General features: G+C 42.2%; 2 protein-coding genes across 3 annotated transcripts; one reads left to right on the top strand and one right to left on the bottom strand.

Moving 5' to 3' along the window:
• Positions 1-795: 795 nt before the first annotated feature.
• On the bottom strand, positions 796-6,470 carry supt7l (SPT7 like, STAGA complex subunit gamma). The gene is made up of 5 exons (XM_054796388.1): positions 6,363-6,470; positions 5,294-5,764; positions 4,806-5,130; positions 4,145-4,382; positions 796-2,436 (listed from the first exon to the last, which is right to left on the bottom strand). The coding sequence occupies exons 2-5, from the start codon at positions 5,716-5,718 to the stop codon at positions 2,126-2,128; spliced, it is 1,299 nt and encodes a 432-aa protein (XP_054652363.1). The 5' UTR covers positions 5,719-5,764; positions 6,363-6,470; the 3' UTR covers positions 796-2,125.
• A 173-nt stretch (positions 6,471-6,643) lies between these two features.
• slc4a1ap (solute carrier family 4 member 1 adaptor protein) lies at positions 6,644-16,273 on the top strand. Of its 2 annotated transcripts, none has more exons than XM_054796385.1 (14): positions 6,644-7,451; positions 7,792-7,990; positions 8,073-8,201; positions 8,269-8,329; positions 9,496-9,635; positions 9,713-9,873; positions 11,417-11,486; positions 11,566-11,755; positions 12,791-12,893; positions 12,972-13,197; positions 13,892-13,990; positions 14,081-14,148; positions 14,224-14,293; positions 15,421-16,273. In XM_054796385.1, exons 1-14 carry the CDS (start codon positions 6,675-6,677, stop codon positions 15,468-15,470), a joined length of 2,343 nt encoding a protein of 780 aa, XP_054652360.1. In that variant the 5' UTR covers positions 6,644-6,674; the 3' UTR covers positions 15,471-16,273. The 2 variants fall into 2 exon arrangements, with proteins under 2 accessions (XP_054652360.1, XP_054652361.1); XM_054796386.1 differs by having other exon boundaries at positions 12,794-12,893.
• Positions 16,274-16,849: the final 576 nt, after the last annotated feature.

Below are 16,849 nucleotides of genomic sequence, written 5' to 3' on the forward strand. Positions count from 1 at the left end.
CCAGGGTTGGGCAATACTGCAAATTTTGGTCATTTATGAATACGTGATAATACAGGTAAAACATACAGCATGCATGTACCACTGTTAAAAAAAAAAAAACACGTCATGTCTTTATGCTTCACTGATGATGTTTTTTTTGCCAAGTGTGTTTTGTTCAGCAGTCCTTGAATGCACCATAGTTGGTGTTCTACACCGTGACTGATTCGATCTGTTCATAGAACATCTATCATTATCATTCATTAGTCAGTATGTATATACATTTAATAATATAAAAGGCGTTTAACAGATGTGTGTGGTATTTTGAGTGTTACAGAGGTGTGGGCTCGAGTCGAGTCGAGTCGACTTGAGTCTGACTGGAGTCACTTCGGACTCGAGTTGACATCATCAAAGACTTGCAACTCGACTTGGACTTTGACGTCAATGACTCGGGCTTGTCTCAAACTTTAAACTGATGACTTGAAAATACTTTTCAGTGAAGGTAATGAGTAAAATGTGTCCCCATTAGAATAATTCAATTAACGTGATCGTTATTGTCATTTCCAGCAAGACAGCATATTTCCCCACAAAATCTGCTTCATTGAATGCATCTATTAACGTCCAATCAGGTTTAAGAACAAAAAACAAATGCGTGGATTGCATAAATCCTGAATGCTATGTTCGTACTTTCTTTCTGTAACTACGTCTTTACACGCTGTTATTTTATTTAAAAAAAAATAAAAAATGCATTCATTGTACTTGTCAAATTTAATGAATGAGACGTGCGTAAAAAATAAACATGTTCACCATTTACGGGCGGTCTTGAAAAGTAACCCCCGTAAAAAGCAGGGATCCACTGTATTTTAATAGAACAATGCAACAATATGAACAACAAAGACATGCATATTTCTGAAAATAAAGAACAGCAAAATATTGATCTTACCACACTAGTATTGATCCAATAGAGACACTACCCTTGGTATGGATATTTGAATTGATTCGCCCAGCCCTCGCTAGCCCCTCTTGCCACATAATATGGAACACTGCATATCAGAGATATTTTTGGTCAAACAACCATGACTCAGCTATTAGCACAGCTAATTGGTCGTTAATAAAAAATAAGCCTGTAAGCACTTCTCGCACTCGAAACATGCACAGCAAAAAACCCATGTATTTGAACGTATCAGCTCACTGAGCAGGAAAAATTAAGTCATTACTTTGCCATTAGGGCTGGATTGATGTTTCCTTCATAATGTGTACAGCCAAGCAATAATTGTCACCGGAATTGCCCTCAGTTTTTGCTTTATTAATGAAACAGATGCTAATTTAGCAAAGAGGCTTAACGGTGACAGGTGTGTGAAGTGTGTGCAGTCCCTAGTGTATTGTGTTGGGAGAATGAGGAGTTGCAAATATGCAACGGCACGCTCTATAGCAGGGGTTTTCAAAGTGTGGCCTCGCCTCTCCTCGGAGAATATACTGTAATACCATGGGGATGTCCCTACTCCCCCGAAGAACTGATTTTCTGGAACATACTTGGTGTTTTCTGCTCATCCAAGACTTTTTTTTTTTTTTTACTTGAAGGAACAAAAACATTTATTTTTTTGGCCTTTGACATAACTGACATATTAGCAGGTTTGAATAATGTGTTTATTTTTCTTAAGCTGATGTGCTTCTGGCACCTTGCTGGGGGGGCCCACCTGACACTTTGAAAACTCCTGCTGTCGAGGACTGTTTTGTTAATGGCTGTTCATAAAAAAACTAATATAAAAAAATAAGATATTAAATGTTTTTAGCATTTTATTATTAATGACAATGATATTTAATGGTAACATCTTCACTACATGTTCACACCACAGTTGTTTGTTGTTGTCGTTTTGCAGTCGTTTGCCTTCATGTAGCTAAACTGCATGATGCAGTTCAGTTTAATAACACCGCATACTACAAACACAGTAATACTGTATTGTTAAAGTAAGACCTTGCTGACATTATCATACCTGTAAAAGTATTATTTTTTTGTTGACAGCGTTCATAAAGGATCTTAATGGATGATGTAGGTGTATTTAATGAAGTGACTTAAGAAGAGACTATATTCCACAACAACAAAAATGCTGCTGGTATTTTCCAGTCGCCTCCAGCATCCAACGCAACCTCACATCTTCTTTGCTCGCTTCTTGGGTCTCTGGTTGAAGACGGGCGACGTGCTCATCAGGGAGTCCGGCGAATGCGAGGCGTACGTGCCATCTGATGCCGAGCCTGCAGGAGAGGGCGCCATTGCGCCTCCTGACTCGCTCATGGTGGACATGGGTCCCCCCTCTTCAAACACATCGCCGCCCAGAACGCTGTGGTGGTGATGGTGATGGGGATGATGGTGGTGATGCGCAGCACCCTGACCATCATCACCATCCTGTGGCTCCATTTTTACCTGTGGCCACAACGGGGAGCTGTTGGCCACACCGCCACCTTGAAATAAGGACGCAAGAATTTAATGCAACAGAAATTACCGTAAAATAGTACATGACTGAACATGTTGCTTCTATGCGCATGTGTCACCCCGAACTGTTTTATTAAGACAAGATATAACTATTCCAAGTGTTATCACAAACGCATTTGTTAAGGCTGTGCCCCGCGATTGACTGGCGACCAGTCCAGGGTGTACCCCGCCTCTAGCCCAAAGTCAGCTGGGATAGGCTCCAGCATACGCCCGCGAGGCAGTGAGGATAAGCGGCATAGAAGATGGATGGATGGATTTGTTCATTTATTCACTGAAAGGGATAGTTCTGATTTTTTTACATAAAGTTGTATGACGTCCCCGTCAGCATTGTAGTCCAATAACAGGGACTGACCCCCCACTTGGTCTCCTAAGTCCAGTTCTGGTCAGATTTCTGTGATGAAGAACGTACTTCCACATAGTTGCTGTGGACAATTAAGTAAAGAGTTTGGCTTCTAAAAACAACAAGCGTTCAAAAGCTGTGGAACACATACGTAAACAAGATGGCCGTGGCACTCCGTTGTGGAAGTAGATGCGAGCGTATTCGTCACATACACATGAACGCAAAGCCGACAGTGTGCAGGCATACGGCGGAAGACAAATATATAACGCCAAGCTTTTAGTGAGGTCTGATTTTTTTGAGAAGGCATTTTTGTGATGCAAATGTTTTAATCTTTTGAACGCATATTGTTTTTAGAAGACAAAGTCTTTACTTAATTGTCCCAGCAATTAAGCACAACTACGTTCTTCATCACAGAAATCTGACCAGAACTGGACTTAGGAAACAAAGTGGGGGTAAGTCTCTGTTATTGGACTACAATGCTGATGGGGATGTCATACAAGCTCATTTTTAAAAATCCCAACTATCCCTTTAAACTATCCAACATATGTCAAGATACAGTATGTTAAGCAGTTAAATATCTTGATACAAAACACAGCCACACAGCACTTTTTTTCTTATCAGTGAAAAATGAACTACCGGTACTTCATAATTGTTCTAATGTGGGCAATGCTTAATTTTATTTTTTTAAATATGCCAGGGGTCAGCAAATAAATTGGCCGGACTTTAGGGTCCCCAGGCGTAGTGTGCATTTACGTCATTGGATAGAACTGGCTAGTCATTTGGTGATAAAGACACTGGTGACTTTTAAAACAACCTGTATCTGTAATAATATGTGCACAATTTCAATCACATTTCCAATAAAAGTGACTGTTGTGATTGTTGTATTCAGTTCCGGAACCCTCCCCTTCTCTCTTCAATTGCCATTGGAGAAACGTTGTGAGGCCAGACTGACTGTTGAAGTTAGTGTTTCTGCAGCCAAACAAACGTTTGCGTCTCACAGCACACAACTATGATGCATGTAGGTCAGTCGAACAAAGAGTGAAATCTCAACGATTGACGAAAAAAAATTATCAGTGAAGCATAAACATACATTTTATTTATAAACATTTCTGACAGTGATACATGTATGCTGTACATTTACTTGTAGTATCACTTATTTATAAATTATTACTGACTTATTATGATGAATGGGATGTGTTTTCTGCAGAAAAACTTTTTTTTTTTTAACAAAAACCTGTGAATTTGCAGAGCCATGAAGGCTGATTCGGGAATGTGCAGGGATCCACTGTATATGCATAAATCTTCATTACATACATGAATAAAAAGATGAGGCTCACCTGAGGTGTGAGGCGAATGGTCACCATCAATGCCTGACGACAGCCTCTCACTGTGAGCCCCGAGGACGCCCATGGGCAAAGCCTGATCCCCAGAGGCTAAATCTGCCTCAGGTTCCTCGCTAACTGGAAAGGAAATATCACTCATGGGCTCCTCCTTGATCCTGGGGGGCTTGGAGTCCTCCATAGCCCTTTCTGGATTCACCAGCCTCTCATATTCTTCTGACAGTTCATTACTGACCTGGGAAGACAAAATACAGTATATGGTTATCCCCTGTCAGCAGTTTTAAAATGGTACATCAGTAAATATGCAAAATGGACCTCAGTGGTCCATAGCACCATGTAATTGATTATTCTATCAGAATTAAAACACTGGTGCATGACCAAGTTTAAGTGATGGATACCCACTAATACATCTAACAATGAATTCCTCACCAAACAATACATGCTGTGTGTTCAATTTGGTACTGAGATTGAGTTAGCTTCATTTTTAATAAAAAAAACTAACAATAATAAAAAACAATAAATGGACTTTCACAGTTGCCAAGCTGAATGGTTTGCATATATAATATTTGGCAGAACCGATAATAAGTTGACATGATCTCACAAGTTACACTGTTGTACTGCTCGAGCTTGTGACAGTCCTCCAACATCATTCCCTCACCTGTAACATGTAGCTGTGATAATCCTTGATGCGCAATTGCCAGAAGCGCTGCAGGGCCAGCACACTGCCAATGCCCACCTCATGAAACACTTGCTCCATCACATCAGGAAAGGGACTGGCCCCCAGCCGGGCCTCCCTGTCCACTGCTACCCGCAGGAGGCGGGTCAGGCGCAGATAGTGCTCATGAACCAGATCAGTCAGCATTTCTAGCACGCTCTCATGGGCTGTTTCGAAACCGGCGTGGGCCAAGATGGTGGCCACTGACTGATAGAGGAGCTGTCTGCAGGAGGGCCAACTCAGCTCTGTGACTGGCTCACCTTTACCCCTGATATGGGAGAATCCAATTAGAAGGAAAGTGAAAAGACCCCATAGATGAACAAATAAAAAAATACCATATTGATAATGTTAAAACAATTTTAAAAATTCAGCAACTTGAATTACAAAGGCTTTCCAGCCACTCTAGCTTGGTCACATGACCATATACTTACTTATAGAAGTCACTTTCAGGGTCACTGTGGCGGAGCTGGAAGGGCTGCCAGGGAGCTTTGCTGTCAAGTGGCAGCAAGTCATCGGGCATGGCAGGTGGCGTGGGAGGCCGCAAGGGCAGATGTGTATCAACATCCTCCAGCCTTCCGCCAACTTCGCTGGACGTCGAGCTCTGACCCTGGGCAGCCGCCAAAAGGGCACGGAGGCGGCGGACGTGCTGGCACAGCTGCACCGTGTGAATGGTGAGACTGCAAGGCTCTGACGGGATGTCCAGCATCGTGGTGGGGCGTGGCCGCTGGGCTGATGGCTGATGCAGAGGAGGATCCTGCATCTCCACTGATCGAAACTCACGTTGGAGCAAATCAAAGGAGCTGCGACTGGGAGGAGCTCCTGCAGGGCCCGGGATCTCACCCCAGTAGCGCATCATGATGAGAGGATGAGATGTTGATCAAGGTTTATGTTCAGTCATCACACTAAGAGAGACGACAAAAAGAAGAGACAAAATATGTTAGAAGTTGCTCCTTAATTGACTGTAAATATCCGAACAATGCCAACATTTTAATATCAAATCAGTAATATTAATATACTGATGGACCGTTTTGGACACGCCCTGTGCACTACTCAGAATTTGTTGGTTGTCAACAATAATAAAATGAAATCCAAAAATAATTCTGCACAGTAAAATATGTTTGCATAGATCCTGATTTCTAAATATTAGCCTTCAGACGAGTCCAGCCAATGTAATTTACACTTTAAACAGGTTACTTAAAAGACACATCATCTCTATGTGGTAATCACTTACAATTAGATTAATGCATCCTGGTAAACTGTCTCACGTCTCATTCATACATAAATACTTGATATTATGATTAACCCTGTCAAGTTGCTTATGGTATTGCATAATTCAAATCATAGAAATGTCAATGAAAGACAACGCTTGTGGTCGACAAAAGGTTTGGAAAAGCAAACCATTTCGGGCGCACGACTAAGCTACGTACAGGAACATTAAATTGATAGAAAGCGTGTTTAGTTTATAATCTAACTGTGAAAAAAACAGCAATAGTCACTCACGTTTAAAACAAAAAGGGGGGGCGTTGAAGTCAGAACAAATGAGCTTCATTATTTGAAAGAAATATTTAACCGGAAGTAACCATTTTGCCTTTTCCGGTGAAACATGAAATTTACTGTATTTAGTTCCTTTAGTAAATGCGTTATTTTTAAATAAATGTCATTGTTTAGTTCCAAAACCAAATGTACCACTAAATTTATTTCGAAATTATATTATATACATTTAAAATTAACTCTTTTTGTTTTGGTTATGCTGTGTATGTGTTATATAGGGAGAAAAAACCCGAGCATAACTGACGGTGGCACCAAACAAACATGGCCGCCATGCAGCAGTCAGACATGAGTTCGTCAAACATGGATGAAAAAGAAACGATTGCGGTGGAAATTGACGGGTGCTCGGCCACTGATGACGATGTACAATCCGAAAAGAAAGAGCTACACACAGATGACCAAGAAACGGTGGACCCCTTTAAAAAGCCGGATGTATTCGCCGCGCCTTCGCTTGCTTGCAAACGCAGCTTGAACGCCGCTGCTCCATCCAAACTAGGAGCTGAGACGAGAACCGAGAAAGAACACGACGAAGCTCAAGTTGATGACACTAATTGTGAATTATCAGCAGATGACAACAAAACGCCAGAAGATAAACAAAGAGACATTTCTCTGGTAAAGGTGAAAACAGAATCTAAGCAGAAAGTGCTCCCATCCAAGGAACCGCCTGTCCCATACACAGAGCCGCAGTGGGGTGGCCCGGCACCAGATGAAGCGTATGCTCTTGAAATTCTCAAAAACGGAACCATAGTGGACAGGGTGCCCTTGACGCACAAAAGTTATTTTGTGGTTGGACGTTTATCGGTGTGCGATGTCTCTCTGCAGCACCCGTCTATCTCCAGATACCATGCTGTCATCCAGTACCGCCAGCAGCCGGGTGAGACTGAATCTGTTGGCGAGGAACCAGGCTTCTACATCCACGACCTAGGCAGCACACACGGTACTGTCGTCAACAAGAATAAGATTCCTCCTAAGACATACATACGACTCCGTGTTGGACATGTCCTCAAATTTGGAGGCAGCACAAGACTTTTCATCCTACAGGTGAATATTCTTTTTTCTTTTGTCTCCTTAACCTATTACTTGATCATTTACTATTTATAATGCACGATTCCACGAATGGACTTTCTGCACGTTTTTCATGTGACGTCCCGGACGGACGGTTGACGGGGAACTTTATTGACAGAAACGAACGAACGAAAACATGGCATTCTCGCTCACTCCACAGTACATTCATGCACATAATATAATCCAAGTAAAAAAGAAAGGCCAGTTAATTAATGCGACCGCTCCTCCCGCAATCTGCAATGAAAATTAGTTAACCAGTCGGGTTACTTTATTAGTATCCGAAGGTAAACATCCTTTAACATGCATTCTCTTTCAGGGTCCAGAGTTTGATGAGGAAGAGGAGTCTGAACTAACAGTGACGGAGCTAAGGGAGCAAGCTAGAAAACAGAGGGCAGAGCTTGAGAAGAGAATGATGGGAGACGGTTCAGATGAAGACGAGCGGGAGGAGAAGGATAAAGGCGAAAGTGTCAAGAGCAAACTATCCAGTGAAGATTCAGGATGTTCATGGGGAATGGGTGAGCTCTTTATGCCCGATATTCATGAAAGTGTTGGGGTGAAGGATGTGTATTAATGATGTGTCTTCATAAATTCATTCAGCTGAGGAGCCGGTTCCAGAGGAGGATGAGAATGAGGAGAACCCCTTTTCAACTGAGTTCCATGAAGACCAGGAAGCTGCTTACTTAAAGGACCCTAAGAAGGCCTTGCAGGGCTTCTATGATAGGGAAGGTAACATACTTCTTGTTAATCAACACCAACTGGTAGAACATTATATATTCATGTTGTTTATTCTTAGGTGAGGAGCTGGAGATTGAGTATGAAGATAAAAGTCATGGCACCTGGCTCTGCAGAATAAAGTAAGCGTCCTGAAGATCTTAAAGACGTGTTCTCACTAAGCAGTACAGTTCAAGTTTTCCATGGTGCTGTTTGGAACAGTAAGCCGTGATCTGCATTTCCACCACAGTGGAGGGCAGACCTGCCAACATATACGCATTTCTTCAACACGCCACGCATTTTGACCCTCGACTAAGCTTCTAGGCTTTGCTTCTCTCCGGGTCCGCATTTTGTTGCAGTTGTAATGTTTAACGTGACATGCACCTTCAAAAAAAAGTCCTCAAGCTGCGGTTAAGGTTTTGTTTGGTCGGCTTGTAGTACATTATTTTCTGTGTGTATACGATTCGTTCAGAGGGCAGCTAGCCTTCTCATCCGATTTCGGGTCTACATTTGTAATACAGATGACCGTGTGAATGCATCGATTAGTTCCAGCTGCAGTTTACGTTCCCCTTCGCTCTTTAATTACCATCATTTGCTCACTACATGAGACGCTAGCAAGCTGAATAGCGGACTTGAGATGTGGTTGCACACAGTTTGGGTGTCCAAAATACAGCCCATGGGCCATTTGCGGCCCGTGGCTCGTTTGTCATTGGCCCATAGCACGTTGTAGAGATGTAATATGCAGGGGTGTCCAAAGTGCTGCCCGGGGGTCATTGACAGCGCGCGGCTGTTTTTTATAGGCCCTCTGCACTTTCTAAAAATCCAATTAAACAAGAAAATTAAAGAAAACAGCAACAATTGGGCAAAAAAGCCCAGTAATTAAAACAAAATAAAGACTACATTTTAAGAGAGCAAAGTCATAATATTCAGAGGAAAAAAAGTATAAAGTGGAAATATCATTAAAGCAATAAAAGTGGTAATCTGAGAAACAAACGCAACAAAGAGTAAAGTTGCAATTTTTGTAAAATTAGGTTGCTGAGATGTAGGTTGCTTTTTTTCTTTAAGTATAAAAAATGTATTTGCTTATCTACACCGGCTGGTTTCAAAAATGTAAAAGTGGCTCCCACATCCTTTGATTTTTTTCAATACGAGAAGAGTGCACAAGAGTGCTAAAAAGAGGTACACTTCTTTTTGGATCCTTTGCATGCAAGAAAAAAACCTGCACAAACCGAACTGGTGGAAGCTGGGCTTAATTGGTGTTAGGAATGTGCAGTGTAGCTGCAATGTTATGCTGCTCTCCGCCCTTCAGGCTGCCAGTCGACGATGCCATGGGCCGGCAGCTTGTTGCTGAGGTGACCCACACAGGGAAGAAGAAAGAAGCAGCAGTCCAGTGCTGTCTGGAATCCTGCCGGATGTTGGAAGCCAGAGGACTGCTGCGCCAGGAAGCAGGTGCAGCCCAGCTCTTCAGAGGCACCATCGCAAAACCAGAGAGCATCGTAACAAGAGTTTGTTCTGTTTGCGTCTAGTTTCCCGCAAGCGCAAGAAAAAGAACTGGGAAGATGAGGACTACTATGACAGTGATGACGACACCTTCCTGGATCGGACAGGCACCGTTGAGAAGAAGAGGCAAGAGAGAATGAAGAAAGCGGGAAAGATTGAGGCGCGACCTGAGACCTACGAATCACTGGTAAGAATCAAACACAATGCAATCCGTTCCTTGACGCCAGTTGTCTTCTAATATTAACATTATTTTGCCATTGGAATAAATGAAGCTTTAATTTCTCTCACATGGTCATTGTAATAGTTTACTTTATTTGAAACACGCAACATAATATGGTTACACGTGCACGGTTAAGCATGCCGCAAAAGGAATAGGAAGAAGCAGAACTCATCTAATTCCTTCCATTATCCATGTTTTCTACTCTGTTCACATTCTAATAGGGAAAGAAAACAAATCAAGGATGAGAAGAAGAATCTAAGAAGTGAATTAATTTGTTGCGAGCTTAAACTGTTGCCATCATATAACTTATTAACGTATTAACGTATTAAATGCACATGCAATGTTTTAGGTAACATTTTACCATTCCTGTCTGCCATAAGTAAGTACCATAAGTACTACCATAAGTACCATAAGTACAGGTAATAAGAGAGCATAAAGAGAAAGAGCATAAAGACGACTGTAAAAATGATAATCGAATAAAACATTGAAATTACCCTTTGAAGACACATACTGCATAAGGCAGAAAGGACGGTGTTTGCAGATACTGGGATCAAGTGGTATTTTTTTCCGCGAAAAAACATCATATTCCATAAGTGGGTAATAGTTAATAATAATACATGGTATTACAGGTTAAATATACAGCATACAGTACATGTACCACCGTTAGAAAGCCCACAATTTTTATGTGTCTTTATCCTTCACTGATCATATTTTTTTGTTAAGCATTGAGATTTTGCACTCTACTTGGCAGTCTTTGAATGCACCACAGTTGTGCTGTGAAAAGGTTTGTTTAGCAATGGAAGCACTAGCTTCGACAGTCAATCTGGCCTCAAAACCTACAATGAGGTGAACACAAGTTAATATATTATCGCAAACACTTACTGGAATTACAACTGGCAAGCAGTGTGGATTATGTAGATGCGGATTGGAGAAACACCTTCCTTAGGCCGCTAGCCTCCTTCACTAGTCTGGCAAACAGGCTAAAGGCTACACCTTGACTCCGATTCCATCTGTTCATCGATCAGCTTACATGATCATTCGTTTGTGGGGAGTATCAAAACATTTTATACTCTAAATGTGTTTAATGAGTATGTGAGGCATATTGATGTCCGACATCATAGAGTAAAAAAAAGTTTTCCTCCCATTCCGTGTGGGAGTGGTATGTTTTTAGCTTCTTAAGCTAAACTTCGTTTGAAACCCTTTAAGTTTAGAATAAACAAATCGGAGGCTGACTAGTTAGCTCGATAGCATGCTATGTTTAAAGCAGCGGCCGTCTCTTGTGTCCCTGCAGTGATCCCGTAGCATGCGCATTACAGTTGAGCAATGTGTTGTAAACAAAGAATAATAGGAGTGGAAAGGTGACTACAGGGGTGTTATTTCATGTCTGCGGGGCTCAAATAACGTGTTATGTGTCTGTTTTGAATGTTTTTGCTCGTGTATGTAATATACTGGTTAGTGGTTCTTGAGTGATTTAAATTGAAGACAGTGCGGTTGTGTACATTTCTCATAGATTGCCAAGCTGTCGCAGGTGGAGAAGGAGGTGGCAGAGACACAGAGAAAACTCGGCACCGGTGGGAAAAGTGAGTCATGGTCACATGCACAGTACATGTAAGTTTACATGTACATTTACACAATCTTAATCTCCTCGTGTCTTACCAGATGCCTCCGGGTCTTCCACTGATGACCCACTGGATGCTTTCATGACTGCCGTACGCAGCGAGGCAGCCATGGATGCCGTGGAGCGCAGGAAGCTTCACGTGCACGTTGCAGACTTGCGTAAAGACGCCCAACGGCTCCGCAAACTGGTGGAACTCACACGCCCTGCGCAGCTCCCCTCACTGCTCCCCAGGTGAGGTGTGGCTTTTTGTAATGTTCCACAAGCTATGAGTCATTGATGTGAATGCGGTTGTAAATATACGTCAGTTTATAAATAGACCATTTTTAATAGTACGAGATCATTTGAATCACGCTTGAATCGCGTTATTATGAGCAATGAGGAGTTGTGTTCAAAGACACCACGTCATTTAAGATGAATTCACATGTTTTGGGTGTTCTTTGCATACTTAAATGCAGCAAAATTCCGCAGGTAGAGTTACGTTAGTAAGTGATGACAATACCAACTTACTGTTTTTGTTTGTCTTTCTGTTTATTTAGACCCCACACAAACATATAACAAAGACGACGTTGTGATGTTTGGAGTGTCCGTGAATGCACCTCGCGGTCATCTAGTGACAACGAGGAAGTGTTGTTCCGACACTGAGCTAACTAGAGACGTGTTTGTGAGTTGGAGATTGTTGGAATTGCACTGCACTTGGTGCGTTCAGGTCAGAATGACGTTAGAAATGAGCGTGTGTGTGACGGTGTGGAGGCGTCTGCCGTCATAACAGTGAGCCTGGTGTGGCTTGACATGATGCTCTTGCATTAATTACGTTAAAGTTTAATGTAATTAATGAAATGAGAGAGATACTGCCATTAACGCGCTGTTTTTGACAGTCATAGATATTTCGTATGTTTATTTTTGGCATTTCTATCTGGCTGTCTGGTTGTCAAATGTTCAAACATTTGAGTTGATTACAAACTAGTCAACATGGAGCATTGAGGTATGTCTCCTATTGCATACAACCCCAGCTGATCAAGCATAAGAGTACCTGGCACTACCTGGTTTTGCCAGTGGACATGTGGTTTTGAACTTAGTGTGGAGTGTAAAAGAATGTATACAGTAATAAGAAGAATTCCCTACATTTAGTCGAGGAGATGCATAAAGGGGAGGTTTAATTTCATTGCTTGAGTCATTTGTAGCATCAATGGAATGTCCTTCTCCATGAACCAGGAAGTAGCCTGGAACAAACAAACAAAAATAACATGTCTTTCTACCTTTTGTTAGCAGTTCTAGCAGCTCAGAGTCCGAGAAACCAAAGAAGGCCTTGCCCCTTTTTGGAGCCATGAAGGGAGGAAAAAAGTTTAAGCTGAAGACCGGCACCATTGGAGTGGGTGTACTTTGTTGAGAAATTCTATCTAATTATCTGCTGCTTGTAGCCTAACCATTTCACATCCGTTTTGTGTAGAGGTTGCCTCCGAAACAGCCCAGCTTGCCTCCCGAACTTTTCACCATGAAAGAACTCCCACCTGGAGGAGAGGAGGAGGACGAAGAAGAGGAAGAGAAGGCTGAAAAAAAGGAGGATGAAGAAGATACGATGTCCCAGTTTACTGCTGAGCCTGAAGAGTCCGGTGACGTCGCATCCCAAGACACTTCAGGACAGAAAGGAGATGAATTACAACTGAAGCCAAAAGGTTAAATGACAAAAAAGTTGAGAAAGTAATGCAAATGAATGAATGAATGACATGTAGTACATCATTTGTCAGTGTTAAGTGCTGCTTAACCTTTCAACATTGACCAAGAAAAAAATGAGGATTGGAAAAAAAAAGCAAATGACGTCTACTGTAATACCTGTAGAATAATATATTACTACGCAGTCATTATGTGGATTATATTCACATATTTCATTGTACTTGCGTTTCTTGAAAAGGTTGAAATATGTGTATATATGTAACGGATGCCAGCCTGGGAGGCTGTGCGAGTGTGCGTTGGTAAACCTCACTCCCTCTGCGCTGAACACTCGGCTGACAGTCCGGGCTTTTAGTCGCGTGGTCAGCGCCCTCTCCTCCCATTACGAAGGTCCTCTGTCGCGCCCCGGTGCGGGCAGGTGCGAAACAGGGCGGGTTACATATATACAATCTGTATATATACACATATACATATACTGTATGTGTGTGCATATATATCTACACACACCTTAGCCTTAATCGACACAATTAATCTCTACACAAACCAGGGCCACCGTGTTAGGAAATGACATAAAATGGCGTCCATTCCTTGTTATGCCACTTGGTGGCAGCAGGTCTTCTATACGCATGCCTTCCATGCACATACACGCATGTATTTCTTAGTTATCGTGAAATGTCTTTATGTTTATCTTTTTATCAGAGCAAAGTCGTAAAAAGGGGACAGGAATGCCAAGTACTGACGCAGACAACCAGTTTCCTTCTCAGAACACCAAACCCAGCCCAGACTCACCAGCTCCTGGTGAGTCGTCTGCACTGTTGCTGCTTCAATTTGAGTCTTGTGCTAGCCTGTAAAGTTGCTAACCAGGGGTAAAACTCACTGTTGGTTCAGAATCCAGAGCCAAGGGTGATGAGGAGCCTAGTCGGAGAAAGAAAAAGAAAGTGATGGGTCCCAGCAAGGTAGGAGTCCTCGTATTCCACAATGAGGAACCAACTTGTCACGTGACAATATCACCTGTCATGATGTGTCCACAGCCGCCGGTGCTGCTCTCAGGCCAATATCCGCAAGACGACCCTGATTACTGTGTATGGGTGCCACCCGCAGGTAACCTTACTTAGAAGCTATAACTTTATTGAAGACGCTTGTTTTGGAATTGGAGTGTTTACCTTTTAATTGGACATGAGTGTGACAGTTTTGACTGAATGAGCCTCGTCTACATTGAGATTACGGGCATGAGTGTGGTTTACATATACGCTACTGGTCCAAATGTATGACCAGTTGAAAAATTGCAAGAATTTACATTTTGCACTGTTGGATCTTAAGGAGGTTCTAAGTAGAGCTTCAAAATGCAAAAAAGAAGAAATGGTAGTGTGACAAAAAAAAAAAAGTACCGTAAGCAATTTATTGCAAACAAGCATTAAAGTGAAATAGGCTGTTCATGAGTTTGAAGACCGTAGCTCAAGCAAAACCCAGAAACGCCCCTAAAATAAAAAGTAAAATGTTCAAAAAAGGACTCGGTAATGAATAACAGCATCATTTTTGTCAATCACCTCAAAAGTTGGTTTGGGCATGCTTGATGCCAGTGTTTCCAGGAGGCTAGTGGCAATGTTGCTCCATGTGGTGAAGACGGCTTCACGGAGGGCATCCCCCTGTCTGGAAATGATGTCCATTTTTGTAAACTTCCCTTGCCATCCATATCCAAATCTTCTCAATTGGATTTGGATCAGGAGAGCATGCAGGATTGTCCAAAAGAGTGATGTTATTCCTCTGGAAGAAGTCCTTTGTCAGGCAGGCATTGTGAACTGTAGCTGTTGAAAAACCAGTCATTATTACACAGACGAGGGCCTTCAGTCATGAGGGATGCTCCTTGCAACATCTCCACATAACCAGCTACAATTTGACACCCCTGCACAACCTGAATCTCCAGGAAAAAGCACCCCACCCCTTCCACGTTTTTGCCCTTGCCATCAAGAGATCATGACAGTAAATGACCTTGAATCCACATTTTTGCCCAAATTTTGTCTTTTAAAGGCTGTGGTCTTAAACTTTTGGAGCTGAATCTAATCAAATAATTCCAAAAGTCACTTTCATTGCAAATGTTCATCTGAAATTGGAGAACGTCGTTGTCAAGCCAGCAGGAGGGTTTGTTTGATTCTGCACATTGATCGGTTTAATAAGTTAAACACTCCAGCCATCACATGTCAGTGAATTTGTCTGTTCATCACTTTTAGGTCAAACTGGAGATGGCCGCACCCACCTTAACGACAAGTATGGCTACTAAAGGAATAAACATCCATCCCTAACATGAGCAGCACATATGACCCAACATGTAGACAGCTCCGCCATCACCGATCTCCCGCTGTCTTATGCAGCTCGTGTGAGAGCACTTGGAGAGATTCAACGCTGCACATTGTATCATTATATCGTCTGAGGAAGCACAGAGGTCCAGCTGATATCAAGGGTTGCCATGGCACGCCCACGGACCCCACTGACCCCAACACACGACAGTCGGGCTCTGTCCTTTTCACCTTCCAAGCAGAAAATAGAAAATGGCAGCACAAGATCTAACTGATGTGAATTCAGCTTCCTCCCCCCCTAGTTTCTGGCTGCTCCTCTTTCACTTCAAACCACCTGACATCCAATCTGTATCCCTCCCCTGTTTGGCTCCACTTGATCACTGGCATTACTTTTTTTTTTTTTTTTTTTTTTTTCCCTCCAAAGGAGAGTGTGTAGCGGGGAGGGAGAGCAGTGAAGCAGCTTTTCTGACCATCTGGACACTTGGATGGCTTAGTGGATGAAACGCAAGCTGATAATGACTCAAGCTACAGTAAGCAGAGTTGTGTGTCAGCTCACGCACACACATACACTCATGGGCCAACCTTCTCAAAGTTCTCTTTTTAACAAGATTGTCTTTAGAAGCGAGTCAACCATTGTTGGGCGTTTGAGCAGGATACCCACTCAGGGCTGCTTATTTGGGTCGAATCCAAACTCATTTTTCACGTTTCTTTTCTGGTCAAGTTTTAAATTGTATTTTGTTGTATAAATGTGTAATAAAATTGTCTGTACACAACGGGCTGGTTTACTGCTTCATTATAAATGCACACGTGATCTGACATGAGCACCCTGTTGACCCACTGCTCACGGGCTTCTAACATGCAGCACAAGGTTTGTCTCCACACCACAACCCTGACTGACAATCAAGTAACTAAACCAGAGCCCGACACACAGTCACTCAGTGCAGTGGTCACAGGGCCAGTCTGTGTGCTTAAGCCACCTCGTTAGGGGTTATTAGGGGCACTTACATAAGGTCAGCTAGGTCTAAACATAATTCTGTTTATGTAAGCCAAAATGAAACTGTCCTCAGTTTGAAGAAAATAAAAGACATGGCAGCGGATAAGTAGATTATTTTTAATGTAAAAGGCAGATTTTTAACCTGGGGTCAAGGGACCGCTGTGTGTTTTGGGGGTCCTGGAGAATCAGATAAATGAACAATTTAATGATTAACTCAAATCAATTTATCAAAGCGATTTCACTGTAAACCAAAACAAAAAAAAATGCAAAAATGGTAAAAATAGAGCAAAAAGGCCAAATGTAAAGAGAAGAAGCTGAAATACGGATACTAATAACTAAAAAAAACACAAAGCTTTGTCTTTAAATATG

The sequence above is a fragment of the Dunckerocampus dactyliophorus genome, chromosome 13, assembly GCF_027744805.1.
Source record: "Dunckerocampus dactyliophorus isolate RoL2022-P2 chromosome 13, RoL_Ddac_1.1, whole genome shotgun sequence".
NCBI classification, from domain to species: domain Eukaryota; kingdom Metazoa; phylum Chordata; class Actinopteri; order Syngnathiformes; family Syngnathidae; genus Dunckerocampus; species Dunckerocampus dactyliophorus.